The sequence below is a fragment of the Rousettus aegyptiacus genome, unplaced genomic scaffold (genome assembly GCF_014176215.1).
Source record: "Rousettus aegyptiacus isolate mRouAeg1 unplaced genomic scaffold, mRouAeg1.p scaffold_m13_p_1, whole genome shotgun sequence".
NCBI classification, from domain to species: domain Eukaryota; kingdom Metazoa; phylum Chordata; class Mammalia; order Chiroptera; family Pteropodidae; genus Rousettus; species Rousettus aegyptiacus.
Window position 1 is genome coordinate 28,273,334 of NW_023416284.1, and position 15,575 is coordinate 28,288,908.

The following is a 15,575-nucleotide window of genomic DNA, read 5'->3' on the forward strand; positions in this document are numbered from 1 at the left end:
GGAGCCAGGCCCATCCCCTTCTCATACACCAGGGGGCGCACACGCACTGTTTCGGAATCCAAGTGCTGGGTAAAAGCAGGCAGCAAATTAGGTGATAACCAGAACTTGACCCCTCAGACTGCACATTACACTGTCATCCCCGAATCCAGGCTTTAACGATCCCAAAATGTTATTTCTCACCTGATCCCCATACTCAACAGAAGTATCAAAGAGACCCCAGTGAAGAAGAGAGACCCCACAGGGGTCCTCACCTTACCTAGGGCAGCAGAGATAGGTTCTCCATCTTTCATGAGGGCGGCAGGCAGGAAAGGGCTGGTGTGGCTCTGGCTGACTCTTAAGTGGTGGTGGTGGTATGGTTTGGCGGGAGGGTGGGTCTGGAGCTGGCGACTTTGGTGCCAACGTGTGATTCTGGGTTTGGAGCCCACCAAGTCCCTATGTGTCATGGCTTGGAATAAATCTTCACATAAGTTATTGGTTTGGCCCAGAAATTTATAGGGTCAGGATATAAATTTGGTATGAGGAGTCAGAAACTCAATACCAAGGTTTATATTGGGTTTGGGGGACATTATTAAGTCTCGAACTCAAAGGCCCATTCAAGACCTGATTCAGGTCCACAGTTGGAATTTATATAAATATTGAGGTGTTGGCCAGCCTCCAGATGGAGTTGACATCAGGTCAGAGAAGTAGAGGGTGAGTATGGAAATGAAGTGGATTTGTGTGGAGTTTATGAAAAATCAATCTCATTATTGGAAGTTGGGTCAAGTTAGGTTCCTCAATGGCCCCAAGGATGAGCAGGGTTTGTAGTTAGTGTGTATTAGGTCGTTTTCTGGTGACCTAATCCTGATTCAGGAATTGAGAATCTCAATTCAGAAAGTGTGTTGGTGTTGACCTCGGATTGGGAGTACAGTATTGAAGTTTTATGTAAGGTTTGGGGCTCAGAAGATAGAGCACTGGGGCCCATAACAAGGTAACTATTGGACTTCAGGGATTATATAGGAATCAGGGGCTCAGTATTGGTATTGGGGTCCATTTAAAGACCAAGTGGGTGCTAGTATCACTGATAAAGGGTTTTAGAGTCAGAATTGGTATTTGGGGTCAATTGGGGCTTCAGATTTAAATTACTACCTGAGCCAATTTCGGGTCAGATTTAGGAGTTTTAACTCAACCTTGAGTTTGGGGGTGGGTCTGGGCTCAATATTAGGTTCAGATCTGCATGGGGAGGAACTAGGGTCCTACAGTACTATCAGGTTCATATTAGGATTGGGAATCACTAATAGTATCTGGACTTCGTGTGAGAGTTTGGGTCCGTCCATGCTTATGATTGGGGTTCTGGTTCAGCATTAGGAGTTCCACTCGGTTTGGACTCGAGGTTGGGTTGTGGCCTCGCAGGGCCTACTTGGCTCCGCGGCTGTTGAGCTAGAGTGCACGAGGGGAGGGGCGGCGCCGGGGACGCGCACGGCAGGGGCAGGGGCGCGGGCGCGGGCGCGCGGCTGGAGCTGGCGCGGGAGCGGTGGCGGCGGCGGCGGCAGAGGCGGCGGCTCCAGCTCCGGCTTGGGCTCGGGCTCGGGCTCCAGCTCGGGTGGCGGTGGCGGGAGTGGGACCCCGAGGCGGCGGCGGAAGAGGAGAAAGAGCAGCAGCCCCAGCGGCTTGGGGGGGACATGCGGACCGACGGCCCCTGGATAGGCGGTGAGTGACCCCCGGGCCCCGCTCCAGTCCCCTCCGCATCCGTTCCTTCATCACTCCCCCTTCCTTCTCCCCGCGTCCACCCGGTGAAGCTCGGGGCGGTCCCGGGGGGTTGGGGACGCCGCTGAGGCCGGGCCGCGCCCCCACCTGCCGCGCCCGCAGCTTCGGCTCAGCCCTCCCCCCCCCACCTCCAAGCCCGGCGGCTCCTCCCCGCGCTCACCCCGCGGCCGACGCGCCCCCCACCGCCGCCGCCGGCTGGCCGGCTTTTCGCCGCCTTCCCGTGCCTCGCCCGGCCTCCCGGCCGCACCTGAGCCGCAGCCCGTGCCCCCTCCCCCAGTGCAAAGTTTCCCTTTTGCATTCGCGCTCCCCCTCCTCGGTCCCGCCCCGTCTCCCCCCTCTAGCGCGGACGCGCTCCGGGGGCGGCCCTGCACGTCCCACCACCACCCCAGCCCCCGGCGGGCTCGGGCCGCGCCCCCCGCCCCCACCGCACAGGCGCCCCCTCCCAGCCGGCAGGGGATCCGCAGCCGACGAGCCCCGGTCTCTCTCGCCGCCACGGCGCACGTGCGGTCCCGGGGTGCGCCGAGCGTGAGTTTGGAACCCCCATCCCCCCCACGCCCCGGTCGCCAGCGCGAGCTGGGGAGGGGCCAGAGTGGACTGTACCCATTCCACCCCCTTACGATGACCCGAAGGCCCTCGAGCAGTCTGTCCCGGAAGGACGTGTCCACTCGGACCCGCTCCAGAAAGTTCACTCAGTCGTCGCCCCGCGTCCCGTCCCGTTTTGGTGTGCCCTGGTCCTCATCACGGTGCCCACGTTTCCGTCTCAGCTTCTTTCTCTCTTTCCTTCTGTGTCTCGGTCTCTATCTCTGCCCTTCAACGTCTCTCTATCTCCGTCTCCCTGTGTCACTGCCTCCCAGTCTCCCTTGCACCCCCACCCGGCAATCCCAGGGTCTCTCCGCTGTCCCTCCCGGGGTATCTCTGTGCTCCCTCCCCCATCTCTGAGTCTTTCTCCCTGAGTCTCTCAGTCGTGTCTCTCACTGGTCTCTTAATGTCTCTCCCACTGACCCGAGTCTCTGCCCCCTTCTGCAAGGCCCCCTCCCCAGTTCTGTGGAATGCTGCCCCTCTGGTTCTTCCACCCCAGGGTGGGGGAGGGGCTGGCTTTTCTCCCCATTTAACATGCCCCCTCCCCCAGTACAGGGCCCCGAGTTGGGGCAGGTTGGGGGGTGGGAGTTCTGTCTGTCTCTGAGCTGTGAAATGGAAGGGAGGCTGCCAGTGTGAGGGGATCCTATGGATTCCCCTGGAGGTAGTGAGGCACAGCCCTAGAGGCTGGACTGCTGAGTGGTGGGGTAAAGGCTCCACTTTGGCTTTTGAACAGACAAGGGCTGGGATCCAGGGTGACCTGGAGCTGAATCTGGCCAAAGAATCCAGGAACGTGCATTAGGGTGGGAGGCCTGGAAAAGGAGCCAGGGTGATGCTTCCAGGGGATTTCTCCAGGGTGAGGGATTCCCTGAGAAGGGAAAGGATCTGCTGAGGGATCCTTTGGGAGGTAGCAGGGATCTATCTGATGGGCTCCAGAGGAGGGTTCTGACAGGAAATCTCAGGAAATTCTATGCTTAGCTCCTTATTAACTCTTGCTTCAGGGAGCAAGAAATCCCTGTTTTTCACTGATTATATGAATGAGCCTAGGGCTTCAAGAAGGAGCAGGTGTAACTCCTCAAGCACAGCCCCCCATATCCGCAGCCCCAGGCCACACACACCTTCCTCCTTCCCATACCCAGGTCACCCACCCACCCACCCACATTCACTTACCTTTCTGCCCTCGCACTTGCACACTTGGGCCTTCTCCACAGCCAGAGCCCAGAAATTTGCTGTGTGCATGCCGTGCACCTCTTCCGTACTTGTGCTCTCACAGCGCCCCTGTGCACGTCCAAGGAGGAGTGTGTGCACACTCACAGTCTTGTGCATTCTTGTTCACACTTTCTTGTATATTTTTGCTTGCTCAGTGTCCCCCTTACCAAATGTCTTTGCAGTTGTGTTTTCTTTTCCACTGCTCTTCCTCTTGCCTTTCTTCTTTCCTTTAACAAGGGAATTGTTTTAACATAATTCCTTTCTTCCTCCCTGTCTTTCTCCTCTCCTGCAGCTCCCAACCTCTCTGTTAAGCCTTGTGTACCCTGCGAGGGTAGATGTGTTGTGCAGGGCTTCTGAGAGAGGAGGCTAGATTTGGGTGCAGGTGAAACAGTTTGGGCAGGGGGCTGCAGTAAGAGGAGACTGAGTCTGCTAAAACTTTTCTTGGAAATTGTGTTGCTATGCAACAAAATGCTGTCCTTGGCAGTCCATGCTCCCTCCACTCTCTCCCATCACCCTTACTGGGAGTCTAGGCTTGAGATCCCTCAGTCAGGGGGAGTTAGGATCCAGAATTCCGCTGTAGAGGCTATGACACACACTGCAGCTCCTCTACTTCCCAGCTGGAGGCCTTGAGGAGATCCCTTCCTCCCTGAGGCTCAGTTTGACCCTCTTTAAAATGGGGCAGCTAATCCAACCCTGGTCAGGTGCCAGGGTGGTTGTGAGAATCCAGGAGAACTGTGTGACAGTGCATCAGCATCATTGGTAGTCACTTCCCATGTGACTGACACTGCTGTGTGCTTGGACCAAGCTTGCAGCCAGGGCCTTGCCCTTGGGATGCTCATGGTCCCTGGGGGGGACAGATTGCATCATGGGAATGCAGAGCAATTCAGTAACCTCTTATTGATTGCTGACTGTGTGCCAGACTCTGGGCTTGGCGCTTTTAGCCAGGCCGCCTTGCTTCCAGTGGACTAACAGCTGTGAAGAAGAGGCAGCATCAGCTCACTTAAAGCAGCTGTAATTCTGAGCTGAGGTTGAAGGTTGGGAGTGTTCAATGTGATAAGACAGGGGAGAGTCAGAGGTGAAGGTGAGATAGTCCCAGAGGGAACAAAGAAGGGGCTATCTCAACTGGGTTTTGAAGGATGAATAGGAGTTTGCCAAGTTTTAGAAAGGGCACTCCAGGCAGAAAAAAACCATATGAGTGAAGATTCAGAGGTCTTGTCACTTGTGGGGTATTCAGAGAGATAGCAGATCACAGAGGGCTTTGAATGTGATTTTACTCTGAGAACACAGAAGGGAGACACCAAAGGATTAAAGCTTGGGGTGGGGGATGTTATGATCCGATTTATGTTTCTAGAAGGGGACTCTGGCTGTAGGAAGTGGCTGGAGACAGGATGCCCAATGAGAAGGAAGGTGCAGGTAAGTCAGGCAAGAGATGATGGTGGTTTGGATAGAGCAGTAGCATGGAGCTATTTAGGAGGCATATTTATTAGGACAGGATAATTTGTTGGATGTGGGGTGAGAGAGAGAAAGAAGAAGGGGTTCAGATTCCTGCAAGTGACTTCACAGAACTAGGGACTTGAGAGGATAGGTAGTTTCAGGGCAGGGGGACAGATAATGAGTTCATGGTTGGACACATAGCCTTTGAAATGCAGCATTTGAGTTTCTGGGGTTGGGGGGACATCCAGGAGAGGGTCAGGTATGAGTATTTGGAGTTTGAGAGAGCAGTCTGGGCCAGAGAAAGGACAGAGAGCTCTATGAAGGGAGAGTGGAACTGTGCTCATCAAGAGAAAACAGCCTCAGCTGTTGAAAGCACAGACGGGTGTCTAACTGTTGGGGTTCAACTCCGCTTCATTGCAGTGTGACTTTGAGCAAGTTGTTTAACATTTCTGCATCAGTTTTCTTAGTTGTCAAACATATGTAATAGAATTCCATTCTTCATAGGGTTGTTATGAGGATTAAAGTTAATATGCAGAAAGTCCTTGTTCTAAGGTAAGCACTATCTCAGTGTTAGCAGTTGTTATTATAATCATCATCAACAGAGTGGTACAAACCCACCCCCATCAAAATGGGAAGGAGCTTTAAAAACTCTACATTGTTGTGGTTAGGGCACCTGCTCACCTAAAGTAGCTGCAGTTCTGAGCTTAGGCTAGCAAGTAGGGGGAGCTCAATAAAGGTTTTGCCCAGCCCACATCTCTCATCATCATTTATGGGATTGTGTGTGTTGCTTAGGTATTTTTGACCTTCAGGTGGGCTGGTGTGGGAAGACTTGAGAGGAAGGAAGAGCCCTGGGGAAAAGACCCCAGTGTTTGGGTAGGTAGAGGAGATTCTGAGAAGGGGCAGCCTCAGAGTGTTCAGTTTTCCATTTCCTCCACCCCTGGACATCTAGTGAGGTTCTTTCCTCCTGTTGTCTGCCTCTGAGGTCCAGAGGTACCTGGACTTTGTGTGTCTCGAGCCTCTAGATCTGAGAACAATAGTTTTTGCTCTTAGGCAGTGTTTTAGCTGCTGCTTCTGGGGACTGTTGCTGGTGCAGCCGTAGGGGCTGCCTGGGGCTGTTCCAGAGCAGTGTCTGTGCTTGTCTAGATTTCAGCTCGTTCCTGGTCCTGCTGCCAGGCCAGGTTCCAGGCCTGGCAGGTGACGGAGAGCCCTGCTGGGGGCCAGGCCCAAGTTGGTGCCAAGGCCTTCTTACCTGGTCTTAGTCGTAGCTGCCAAACTCACCCCTTCCGAGGCCTTTCTGGGTGCCAACTAGTGATTTCTAACCTGGTTCCAATACCAGTCAGGTTCTCTTTGAGTAGCTTTCTAGTTGGTCGTCTGGGTATAACCAGCAGTTCCTATTATTCTGGGCTCGTCCCAAGGTAAGTCTAGTGAAGCCTAGGGGTGATTCTGATTGCCTGTCTAGATGGTTTGGGGGGGGGGCCAGTTTGATCCCGGTCTGGTGTGGTGCCAGGAGCTATTCTGGCTATTCTAGAATCCTGCCCTGATGCTGTTCTGTGTGCTCTAGGGTCTTTCTAAGTGCCTGTGTTATCTGTTCTGTGACTGCCTTCAAGCCATTTGGAGCACATACTTTTTTCCAGGTGTGGCTCCTGCTTAGTTTAGATCCAGCCTCAGGACACCAGGCCCAGTGCTTCTGGTGTGGCCATGGTTGTAGCAATATTGCCTCCTGGCTTGGGGGACCTCTCTGTCCTCCTCCTGGAACTCTGCCCCAAGGTCTCTGAGCAAAGGAGGAGCCAAAAGCCTCACATCTGGCACTGTGAGCCCCGTCAAGCATCCCCAGACAAACGGGCCTTTGAGTTTGAGACGCGGAAGCTGGTTTGTCAGGCCAGACCAGCCTGGCAGCCTGTGTGCTGGGAGCCGTGGCCACAGGGAACTTTGTGGAGAAGCTCAGAGGGCTAGGGGAGGAAAGTAAGCAGCCATCCTGAGTGAGGCCCAGGGCTGTTGGTTCCTGGGGGCCAGGGTGGGGATGGAGGCAGGAGAGGGTGTGAGCTCCAGGGTCAGTGTTGATGGTACTGGGTTGGGGAGTCTTTAGTCAATGAGGACATCCCCCATGTTAGCTAAGGCAGCCAGTCTCAGGTGAGGACTATTCCCCTGTAAGGGAGGGCGGCCTGGGCCGTTAACAGCGCTCCCTAAGCCCTTTTCCTGTGCGTTCACTTTGGGAGAAGCCATGATAACGTTGCTGTTCGGGGTGGGATTGATGTGCATGTGGGGGTGTGAGGCTGAGGAGAAGGCTGCTGTGAGGTGCAGCCTGCATCAAGTGGTCACCAGTGGTGCCAAGTCACTGAGCTGCAGTGAGGTGGTAAAGAGATGGAGTGGGTGTGTCTGACCCCTGCCCCCACCCAGGACGGTGCCCACGCTGGTAGGATGTTGGTAATGGTTCTAGAAGGAAGGGGCCGGGCTCTGTCGCTGTGTGTGTGCCAGCGGAGGAGGCATCTAGGGGCACACCTTCCTTTTAAAAATTATAGAGAAGCAGAAAGTCAAAAATAAAAATTCCTTCCAAAGCTTCTTTGAAGGCTGCCTGTAAGCTAGTGTGGTTCTTCCAGGCGGGGCTGTTTTCTGTGAACTCATTCATGCCTTCATCCACTCATTCAGCAGACCTCGACAGAGCACCTACTATGTGCTAGCTTTCTGCTGGGTGCTAGGGGTATGGAGCTCAGACAGGCGCACGCCAAGCTCGTGATTCAGTGATCATTCAGCAAATGTGTAAATAGATCATCACGTTGTAGTCACTGCTCCAAGGCAAGGGTCCAGCATGTATTCTGGAACGCCATGGAAGACTTCCTTAAGAAAGTGCCATCAGCTCTGAGATCCAAGGGGTAGTTGGCTGGAAGGATATGGATAATGCATTCCGGGCAGTGGCATATAGCATGGGCAAGGCTGGAAGACTGGAAGAAATGTGGCACATTTGAGAATGAGAAGAGGAAGTTCTTGCAGTTGGCTGGTGGGAAGGAGGAAAGCATGGGCAGGTGGGGCTGCAGAGGTGGGTAATGCCGGCTGCTCCTCTGGCTGGATGGTTATGCTGAGGAGTTTGGTCACAGTGTTACTGCTGAGGTCAGGGACTTGGCCTGTGTTGTTCACAGCCGTAAGCTGGGTGGCTGGAAGAAAGCCCGGTAGGTAGTAGGTGCTCAGAAGTAGTGAGTGAGTGAGCGAAGCGATGGGCCTTTTCACTAAGTGGAGATCATCTTACACAAACAGTTCCGTAACCTGCCTTTTTTTCCGCTCTGCGTAAACAGCAAATTTTGAATGTCTTTTTGTGTCAGTATATACTCAACTATGATGAAATTCTCGATGGTCTCATCCTTTCTTCTCTCTGCAGGAAGGAGCGGAGGCCCCGGTGCCCTGCCCTCAATGCTGGTTGTCCCAGAGTGACTGAGAGTGACTGGTGTGAGCCAGTAAAGATCCGGTGAGTGTGCCCAATGTGTGGGGCTGGGGGCGCAGAGGGGCCCTGCGGGCCAGGCCGAACAGCTTGGGTTTTGACCCAGGCTGGTGGAGAGCCATAGAAGGGTGGTTCCTAGGTGCTTGGCATGATCCGGCATGCTTGTGGCTGAGAGTTGATGGAGGCCTGGACCAGGAAGGTGGAGATGGAGGTGGAGAGAAGGGATCTGAGTGCTATTTAGGGAGGTGGAGTAGACGGGACGTGGTGACGACTGAATGTGGGACATGAGGGAGGGGAGGTGTCAGGGTTGCTCCCAGGTTTCTGACCAGAGTGGATGATAGCAGTGGGTGGGGACTGATATGCAGCTTGTCAGCTGATGTAGGTGTGAAATAGGCTTCTGGGCGACATCCCGGAACTTACACCAGAATGGTCTGCTTTTCCATACACTGTGTTTCTATAGAAAAGACTGTTCTTGTCGACTGTAGATTGTGGTAAAAGGAATAGGGTAACCCCAGGATCTGAGAAACATCATCCCTCCTTGTCTCCTCGAGGTTTACTTTTCATTCTGTTAGAAGCACAAGTGGGTGGGTTGGAGCTGCAAGGAATGAGGTTGGAGAGTTAAACTGGAGTCAGAGCATAATGGGCCTTGGATGTGTCTCAGGACTTTGAGCATTTTCCTGCGGGTGACTTGGAGGCATTGAAGGTTCTTAAGCAGAGACGCAACATCCATGCGTTCATCTATCCATTTTATAAATTTATGAAACATTGTCTGTGTGTCTGGTGTGGAATAAAGCAGCAAACAGGGCATGCTTGAGGGACATGATCAGATTCGCATTATGGTAAGTTAAAAAGGGGCATTGGTTTGTGTGCAGGATGGATTGGAAGGGAGTGAATTGGGGGCAGGAAGCCCACTAAAGAGGTGGGCAGGGATGAGGTCTTAACGTGGTGGTGGTTGGGATGGATACAGGGCAGATTCAAACTTACTGACCCCCTAGGTGTGTGGGATGAGGAAAGGGGAGCATCTGAGGACTGGCTGGCTTGGGTGACCAGGTCGGTGGTAGTGCCGTCACTGAGGTGGGAACCTGGAAGAGGAGTGGGATCAGGGAGGGTGAGTTCTAGTTAGGCCGTCCTCTCTGAGCTTCTTGTAGGCAGAGCCTATGACTGTCTTGTTCATCACCCTGCCTGGTTCACTGAACAGTTCTGCACAGACGGCTGAATGAAGAAGGCATGGAAGAGAAGGGTCTGGCCTGGGCAGAGGAGGGAAATGAACACGTATTCGGTATCTGGGGGTCAGGCAGTGTGTAGAGAGATAGGCTTTGGGGTTATTTAGAAGCTGCTGCAAGAAGGGCCTTGTCACAGGTTAGAAAGGTCAGATGGGGAGGGTAGGTGTGTCCCTTCACTGTGCAGATACCATATGTCCCTTTACCTGTTCATCCTGAGATGAGGGGTCTGACCTACCTGGGAACCCAGTTTCATCAGAAAAGGTGCCTAAAAGTGGAACCCTGTGTCCTACTGGTATGTCTAAAGGGGATGTGACTTCTGTGCTCTGAGGTCCTGAGACCCAGGGACAGCTAATATTAGAGTTAAGTCAGGCCGAGGCCTCCTTGGGTACGAGGCCCATGATGCTCATAGGGGACTGGGTTGTGGGGCAGGGACTAGAATAGGTCCTAGGTTACATCAGCAAAAGATCTTGCTGTCTACATCAGGGTTTCTCAACCTCAGTACTGTTGGCATTGGCTCAGATAATCCTTTCTTGTTGGGGGCTGTTCTGTTGTTACAGGAGATGTAGTAGCATCCTTTGTTTCTTCCCACTAGATGCTAGTAGCACCTGTTCCTCCTCACTGTCTCTAGTCTTAACAGATGTCTCTAGACATTACCAGATGCCCCACAGGAAACAGAATTACCCTAGACTGAGAACCACTGCTCTATACCACCTCTTGCCTTCACTAATCTGTGCAAATCTGGAAAACCAGGGAGATCTGTAGTTATTGGCCACTTAAGCTGAGTTCTGACAGGTGAGTAGGTGGCTGGGGGCAAGAGAAGGGCATTCTTCCCAACAGAGAGAACAGCAAGTGCAGAGGCCCGGAAGTAGCCACACTGAACATTACCCGAAGGGAGGCTCCACTCCCCTGAGGAAGGAAGCTGAGGGCTGGTGGCTTAGGGATTATAGCTGTAGGAAGGTACCTCTGCTACTTCCGTTGGTCTCCCCCCAGAGCTAAGCCTCTGCTGGACTTTGTGCCACCCACAGAGATTTTGGAACACTCTTCCTAATGCCCTCTCCTTTCCCAGGGGAGTCTAAGAAGCTAAGGGCTGGGAGTCCCAGCCATGAAAGGGCAGGTGGGCTTTTCCTGTCTGTGCTCACAGACTCTGCCGTCCACCTCCTTCCCCAGGGCCGGGGTCGCTGCTGAGCCTCTGATTTATTCCCGTCATAATCCGGCAGTTGGTTTGGTGAGAGTTGGAAACATGTTGGTTTTCCCTTCCCAAGTGTGACAAGCTTGTTTCCGCCTCCGTGGCCACCGCTGCAGTACCATGCGGTGAACTGTCCAGGACGTGACAGAAGTGCTCAGTTAACTGCCTCCTGATTAGAAGATGAACAGCTTCCAGCTCTCCCCGCCCTCAGGCTCCTCTTGCCCAAGCTCTGGCCTCTGCCCTTGGCCAGCGCTCCATGGAGCCCTGAGTACCTCTCCTGCTGATGTCCATTTTAGGGCCACAGCCTCTGGGGAGCCAGGGTCCTGGCATGGGGAGGAGGCAAAGAGGAGGCTGGAGGAACAGGTGGTATTTGGAGATTAATATTTGTGAATAATAACATGTGCCCAAGGGAAACAAATCAATCTGTGTTTGCATATTCATGAGGAGGACTCTGGAATGATCCTAGGTATTCTCTAGCCAGGGAACCCCCCTGAAATCTCTGGCATCACACAGTCTCCGTGGGTGGCTCTAAGGCTGACAGGGGTGGTTAGGTTGGGCTGCATGGAAGTGATATGACCTCTGTGTAACGTGCATTTCTGTGTTGTTCACATTTGAATCCTGTAGCTGTGTGTGGTACCTGTTCCTCCTTTCTTTTTCCTCAGAACAGTGACTCCCAGGGTCTTCGATTTCACAAACTGGTATAATTGCCAAAAGTACTTGGGGCCAGACATGGATTTGGCAATTTTTTATTTCGTCAAGTAAGGACATCATTAAAAATAAAGTGCTATCTTCTATCACCATCTTTTCATACAAGAAAGGACATTTTAACACCAAGGACAAAATTTGAGAATAAAGGACGGCTCTTCCTAGGAAAGGGCAGTTGGCAGCTTAACACTGACATAGCAAAGGAAAAGGATATGTTAAAATTATTCTCTATTTAGAAAAATTACGTCCAATTATATTCTATAGCATCATACAGTATGGAGTTGTTTTCCTGCCCAAATATGCCAGTTTGCTATAACCAGTGGTCCACAGTGCAATTCAGAGACGCGCCTGACTGTGAAGCGTTCAGGCCTTGTTTTCATCTCAGGCGTTAAAAGCCCAGACTCACCCAGCTATGCTGCCGGAAGTGGACGCTCTGCTCTTAACACTGTCATGCCAGATTCAGAAGGTTCCTGGCAAGGCTAACATCGGTTCCGCCTCCCTGCTTCTCTCCTACCTTCCCCCTTCAGGTGACCCTGAGCACTCTGGAGTGGGGACAGGCCGGGGGATCCAGGACTCCGACGACGGGGCCCTAGAGCTGAGAGCGGCTTGCACTGCCTGACACGGGCAGGCTCTGTGCCCAGAGTGGAGTGGGAGGCAGCTTGCTAATGCCAGGAGCCTGGTGAAGGAGAGGCCCTGGCTCAGACAGCTATGCGATTGCCTGAATCTGAATAGTTCCCCAAGAACGTGTCTATGTTTGTGTGTCTCCTAGTCTCCCCTTCTCTCGGCAGCCATGTCCCTGTGTCCATGGGCCACTGGGAGAGCTCTCTGGGGGAGGAAATGTCCTTTTGACTATTCCACCTTTGCCTGTCCTGCTTTCTGGATCAGAACAGTGTCTTGACTACCCCAGACCCAGAGACACAGGGTGTTCCTGGAGTCCCCAATAAGGGCTCCTTGTCTTTGTCACATTGGGGTGGAGGTACCAGAGACCCTGGTTCTCTGACACTTGTGATTGGAATCTCATCCGCGATTGTCCCGCATGGTGTCTGCCCTCATGATGGTTGTATTGGAGAAATATACCCCTTTCATATTGGTACCAGAGACTGACACCTCCATGACGTCTGTAACGGGCTTACACCTCTATGCTAATGTGCGGGGCAATTATACCCCTGTAATGTCTATCAGGCAGCCATACCCCCATGATGTCTGGACCCTCTGTGTACACCTGTGCTGACGTCTGAACCAGACGGCTACACCTCTGTGATGTCTGCACCTGGGAACTACACTGCTGTGTGTACCGGGGCAGCTATAGGGGATTAAGACTGTCGTGATTGTGCCGGGGAGTTACGTCCCAGAGTGCCTGTGCTGTGTACTTGTACCTTCATAATGTCTGTTCTACGTAGCTTCGTCCCTTTTGTGTCCATCCCAGGGAGAAACGCCCTCATGATGTGTGTTCCTGAGGGCTAAACCTCTGTGATGTCTGCCCTGAGGGGTTCACACTGGGCGCTTATACCTGAGGTTAAACCTCTGTGAATATTTTTGCCCCCTATGATGACTGTGCTATGTTAGGCCCCTCGGCCCGTCCTTTGATGCAACGTATCACTGAGCTATAAACCCATGATGTCTGTACCAGAGGCTATAGAATGATCGTATTGGGGGACTGTATCCCCATGACAGCCTAGTTGGGCAGTTTGCCGCCTGATGTCTGCTGGGATGTTGAATTGTTGTTGGCTACACTGCTGCACCGCTGTGCTGTGATGCCCAAGCCCAGACAGGACTTGGTGATATGTGACCTCCATTCCAAAGTGGCCTTCATTGTAGGATCTTCCTCTCTCGGGGTCAGCCACCTGAGCTCTTTGATCACTGAGCGGGAACTCTAGGCGTCGTGTAGATGGGGCTGGATGCTCACCGTGCTTCTTCAACTTTCTTGCTTTTGCTGCTCAGCTCCTGTCTTAGACTTTTGGCAAGATCTGGGACAAGGGACATCTCCTACCCTTTTCCCTTTGTGGTCCGTCCCTGTTCCACTTCACGGTTCTGCCTGCTTTGTCCCAGCACCTATGCTCACCTGTTGTCCTGTGATTTCATGACCTTTGACTACCTCAGTTGAGACTAGGGGTCAAGTTCTAGGAAGAAGCAGAGCCATCTTTGAGCCCTGCCTCGCTCGTCACCTCCTGCAGATTCTCTTTTCAATTGTGGATCAACTGGTACCTGTCTCTGATCACAGCTCTCCTACCAGAGTCAGTGGGTACCGTTGCCGGGTCTCAAGGTGTGTTCACCATCGCTTGCACCTCCTCTCGGTCCTGTGGTGTTTTTAGAACATTAATGAGGGACTTGTTATGTGTAGCTCCTGCTCAGAGCAAGGTACGAGCAAAGCTGGTGGGCACTGGCATGAATCCCCTAAAGCCCACTATAGAGGACATGGGGGAGAGGCCCTCGGAAGCTCCCTATCAGGATGGAGTGAGAGTGGTGTACCTGTACTGCATGGCGTGGCCATGCTGGAGGCTTCACACAGATTCCTGGCAGAGTAGAGAGGAACCCCAGGAGAGGAGACCTGTGAGCAAAGGCCTGGAGGCGTTCAGCCAATCCCAAATGCAGTCTTCCCCATGCATGGGTTCCTGCCTCAGTGTGGTTGGCACTTATGAGCATATGACTCCCTGAAGTTTGCCCATAACTCTGCTGTGACAAGAGCAGAGGAGGTATGGGGTTGAATCTTAGGGCCCAACACCCTCATTTGTGGCCACTAGGGCCTCCCTGTAGTTTTCCTTTGGAGTGGGAAGGTGCTATGGGAATTGGATAGGATGAGGGTAGCCAGGTGGGCAGTTACAACTCATCTTGAGTGTCCAGATGAGCCCCGACAGGTTGTGGCTTTGGTTTCAAGCCTCTGATACATGGATCCTGTCCGTCGCCATCATGTTTGTTTTTTGTGCTCTGGGGTCTGCATGCAGGGTCTGGCCACCTCCCTCCTCCCTCTCTGCTGGGAGAGGAAGGTGAACAGGGTGCTCTAGGGACTCTTCAGTTCTTCCTCCGTCCTGTCTTTGTCTTGTTTTGTTTGGTCTCTGTGTCTCTATACCCTGTTTCTCTGTCCCTGTTCTCTTATGGAGGCACGTTGGAAACTCAGGGTCTGAAGGAGCATATCCTGTACACCCTCTGGTCTCAGTAGTCCTCCCTGCCCCGATTCAGGTTTAGAAGATGACCTAAAGGCCTCTTGTGCTCTTCCTGCAGTGTGACTATTGGGCTGTTTTAGAGGGTTCCTGGAGGTTCATTGAGGAGCCCGCACAGTCCAAGGGGTAGGGGGACTATTGAACTGGGCTCTGGATGCTCGGTGAAGATGAGCAGGAGTGTGGGTGGTGAGTAAGGCTAGGAGGTGGCATGGGTGGGCAGTAGGGACAGTAGTGGATACCAGCTAACTGGTCCTGCCCTTCTCTCCATCACAGGTAGATTGTCCTGGGCTGTGGCTGGCCGTGCTGGTGGAGCCCTGGATGGCCCCTGAACCAGTCCCAGGGAGGACGATGGTGCCCCTTGTGCCTGCACTCGTGATGCTTGGTTTGGTGGCAGGTGCCCATGGTGACAGTAAGTCTGACTCCTCAAGGTGTGGGATCTCACAGGTCAAAAGGTAGCATCTCTCTTAGCAGCAGGACTCTGGGATAGGGAACAGGATCAGCTACTAGGAGAGATAGGATGGCTAGAGAGCCTTCTAGACCTTCTGTCCTAGAGAGAACCCCCCCATATGGAGAGCCCTTATCCAAGGAGTACCCCATCCCTATGCTTCCTGGTGCATCTTGTGAGGTCTCTGCACATCCCTTAAGGCACTGCAGGGTGGGGCATGTCTTAAGTGTGACCCTGTTTTACAAGCTGAGGGTGAGACATGTCTGGGATTCATGTGGTCATTGGGTGACGTGCTCAGGCGTGTGCTGTGTCTGCCACTGCATATCCGTGAGAAGGCACAGCCAGAGCCAAGTCAGGGGTTGGCATGGGAATAGGGGGAGGAGTGCAACACAAAAGGAAAGTGTAATGGACGTGGGAATGGGATGCCACATGTGTCCACAGGTCCCGGGAGGGCTCAGGAGCCAGA

At 53.2% G+C, this 15,575-nt stretch overlaps 1 protein-coding gene across 8 annotated transcripts in view; it reads left to right on the forward strand.

Annotated features, from left to right (window-relative positions):
• The first annotated feature begins 1,507 nt into the window (after window positions 1-1,507).
• PTPRF (protein tyrosine phosphatase receptor type F) overlaps window positions 1,508-15,575 on the forward strand; it is an 82,402-nt gene continuing 68,334 nt past the window's right edge. For 7 of the 8 annotated variants that reach the window (XM_016123708.2, XM_016123711.2, XM_016123709.2 and 4 more), the window contains exons 1-3: window positions 1,508-1,686; window positions 8,333-8,419; window positions 14,938-15,073. In XM_016123708.2, coding sequence (XP_015979194.2) covers window positions 14,983-15,073 — 91 coding nt within the window. In that variant the 5' untranslated portion in view covers window positions 1,508-1,686; window positions 8,333-8,419; window positions 14,938-14,982. The remainder of the gene's footprint in view (window positions 1,687-8,332; window positions 8,420-14,937; window positions 15,074-15,575) is intronic. The other variant, XM_036232835.1, reaches the window with a different exon arrangement.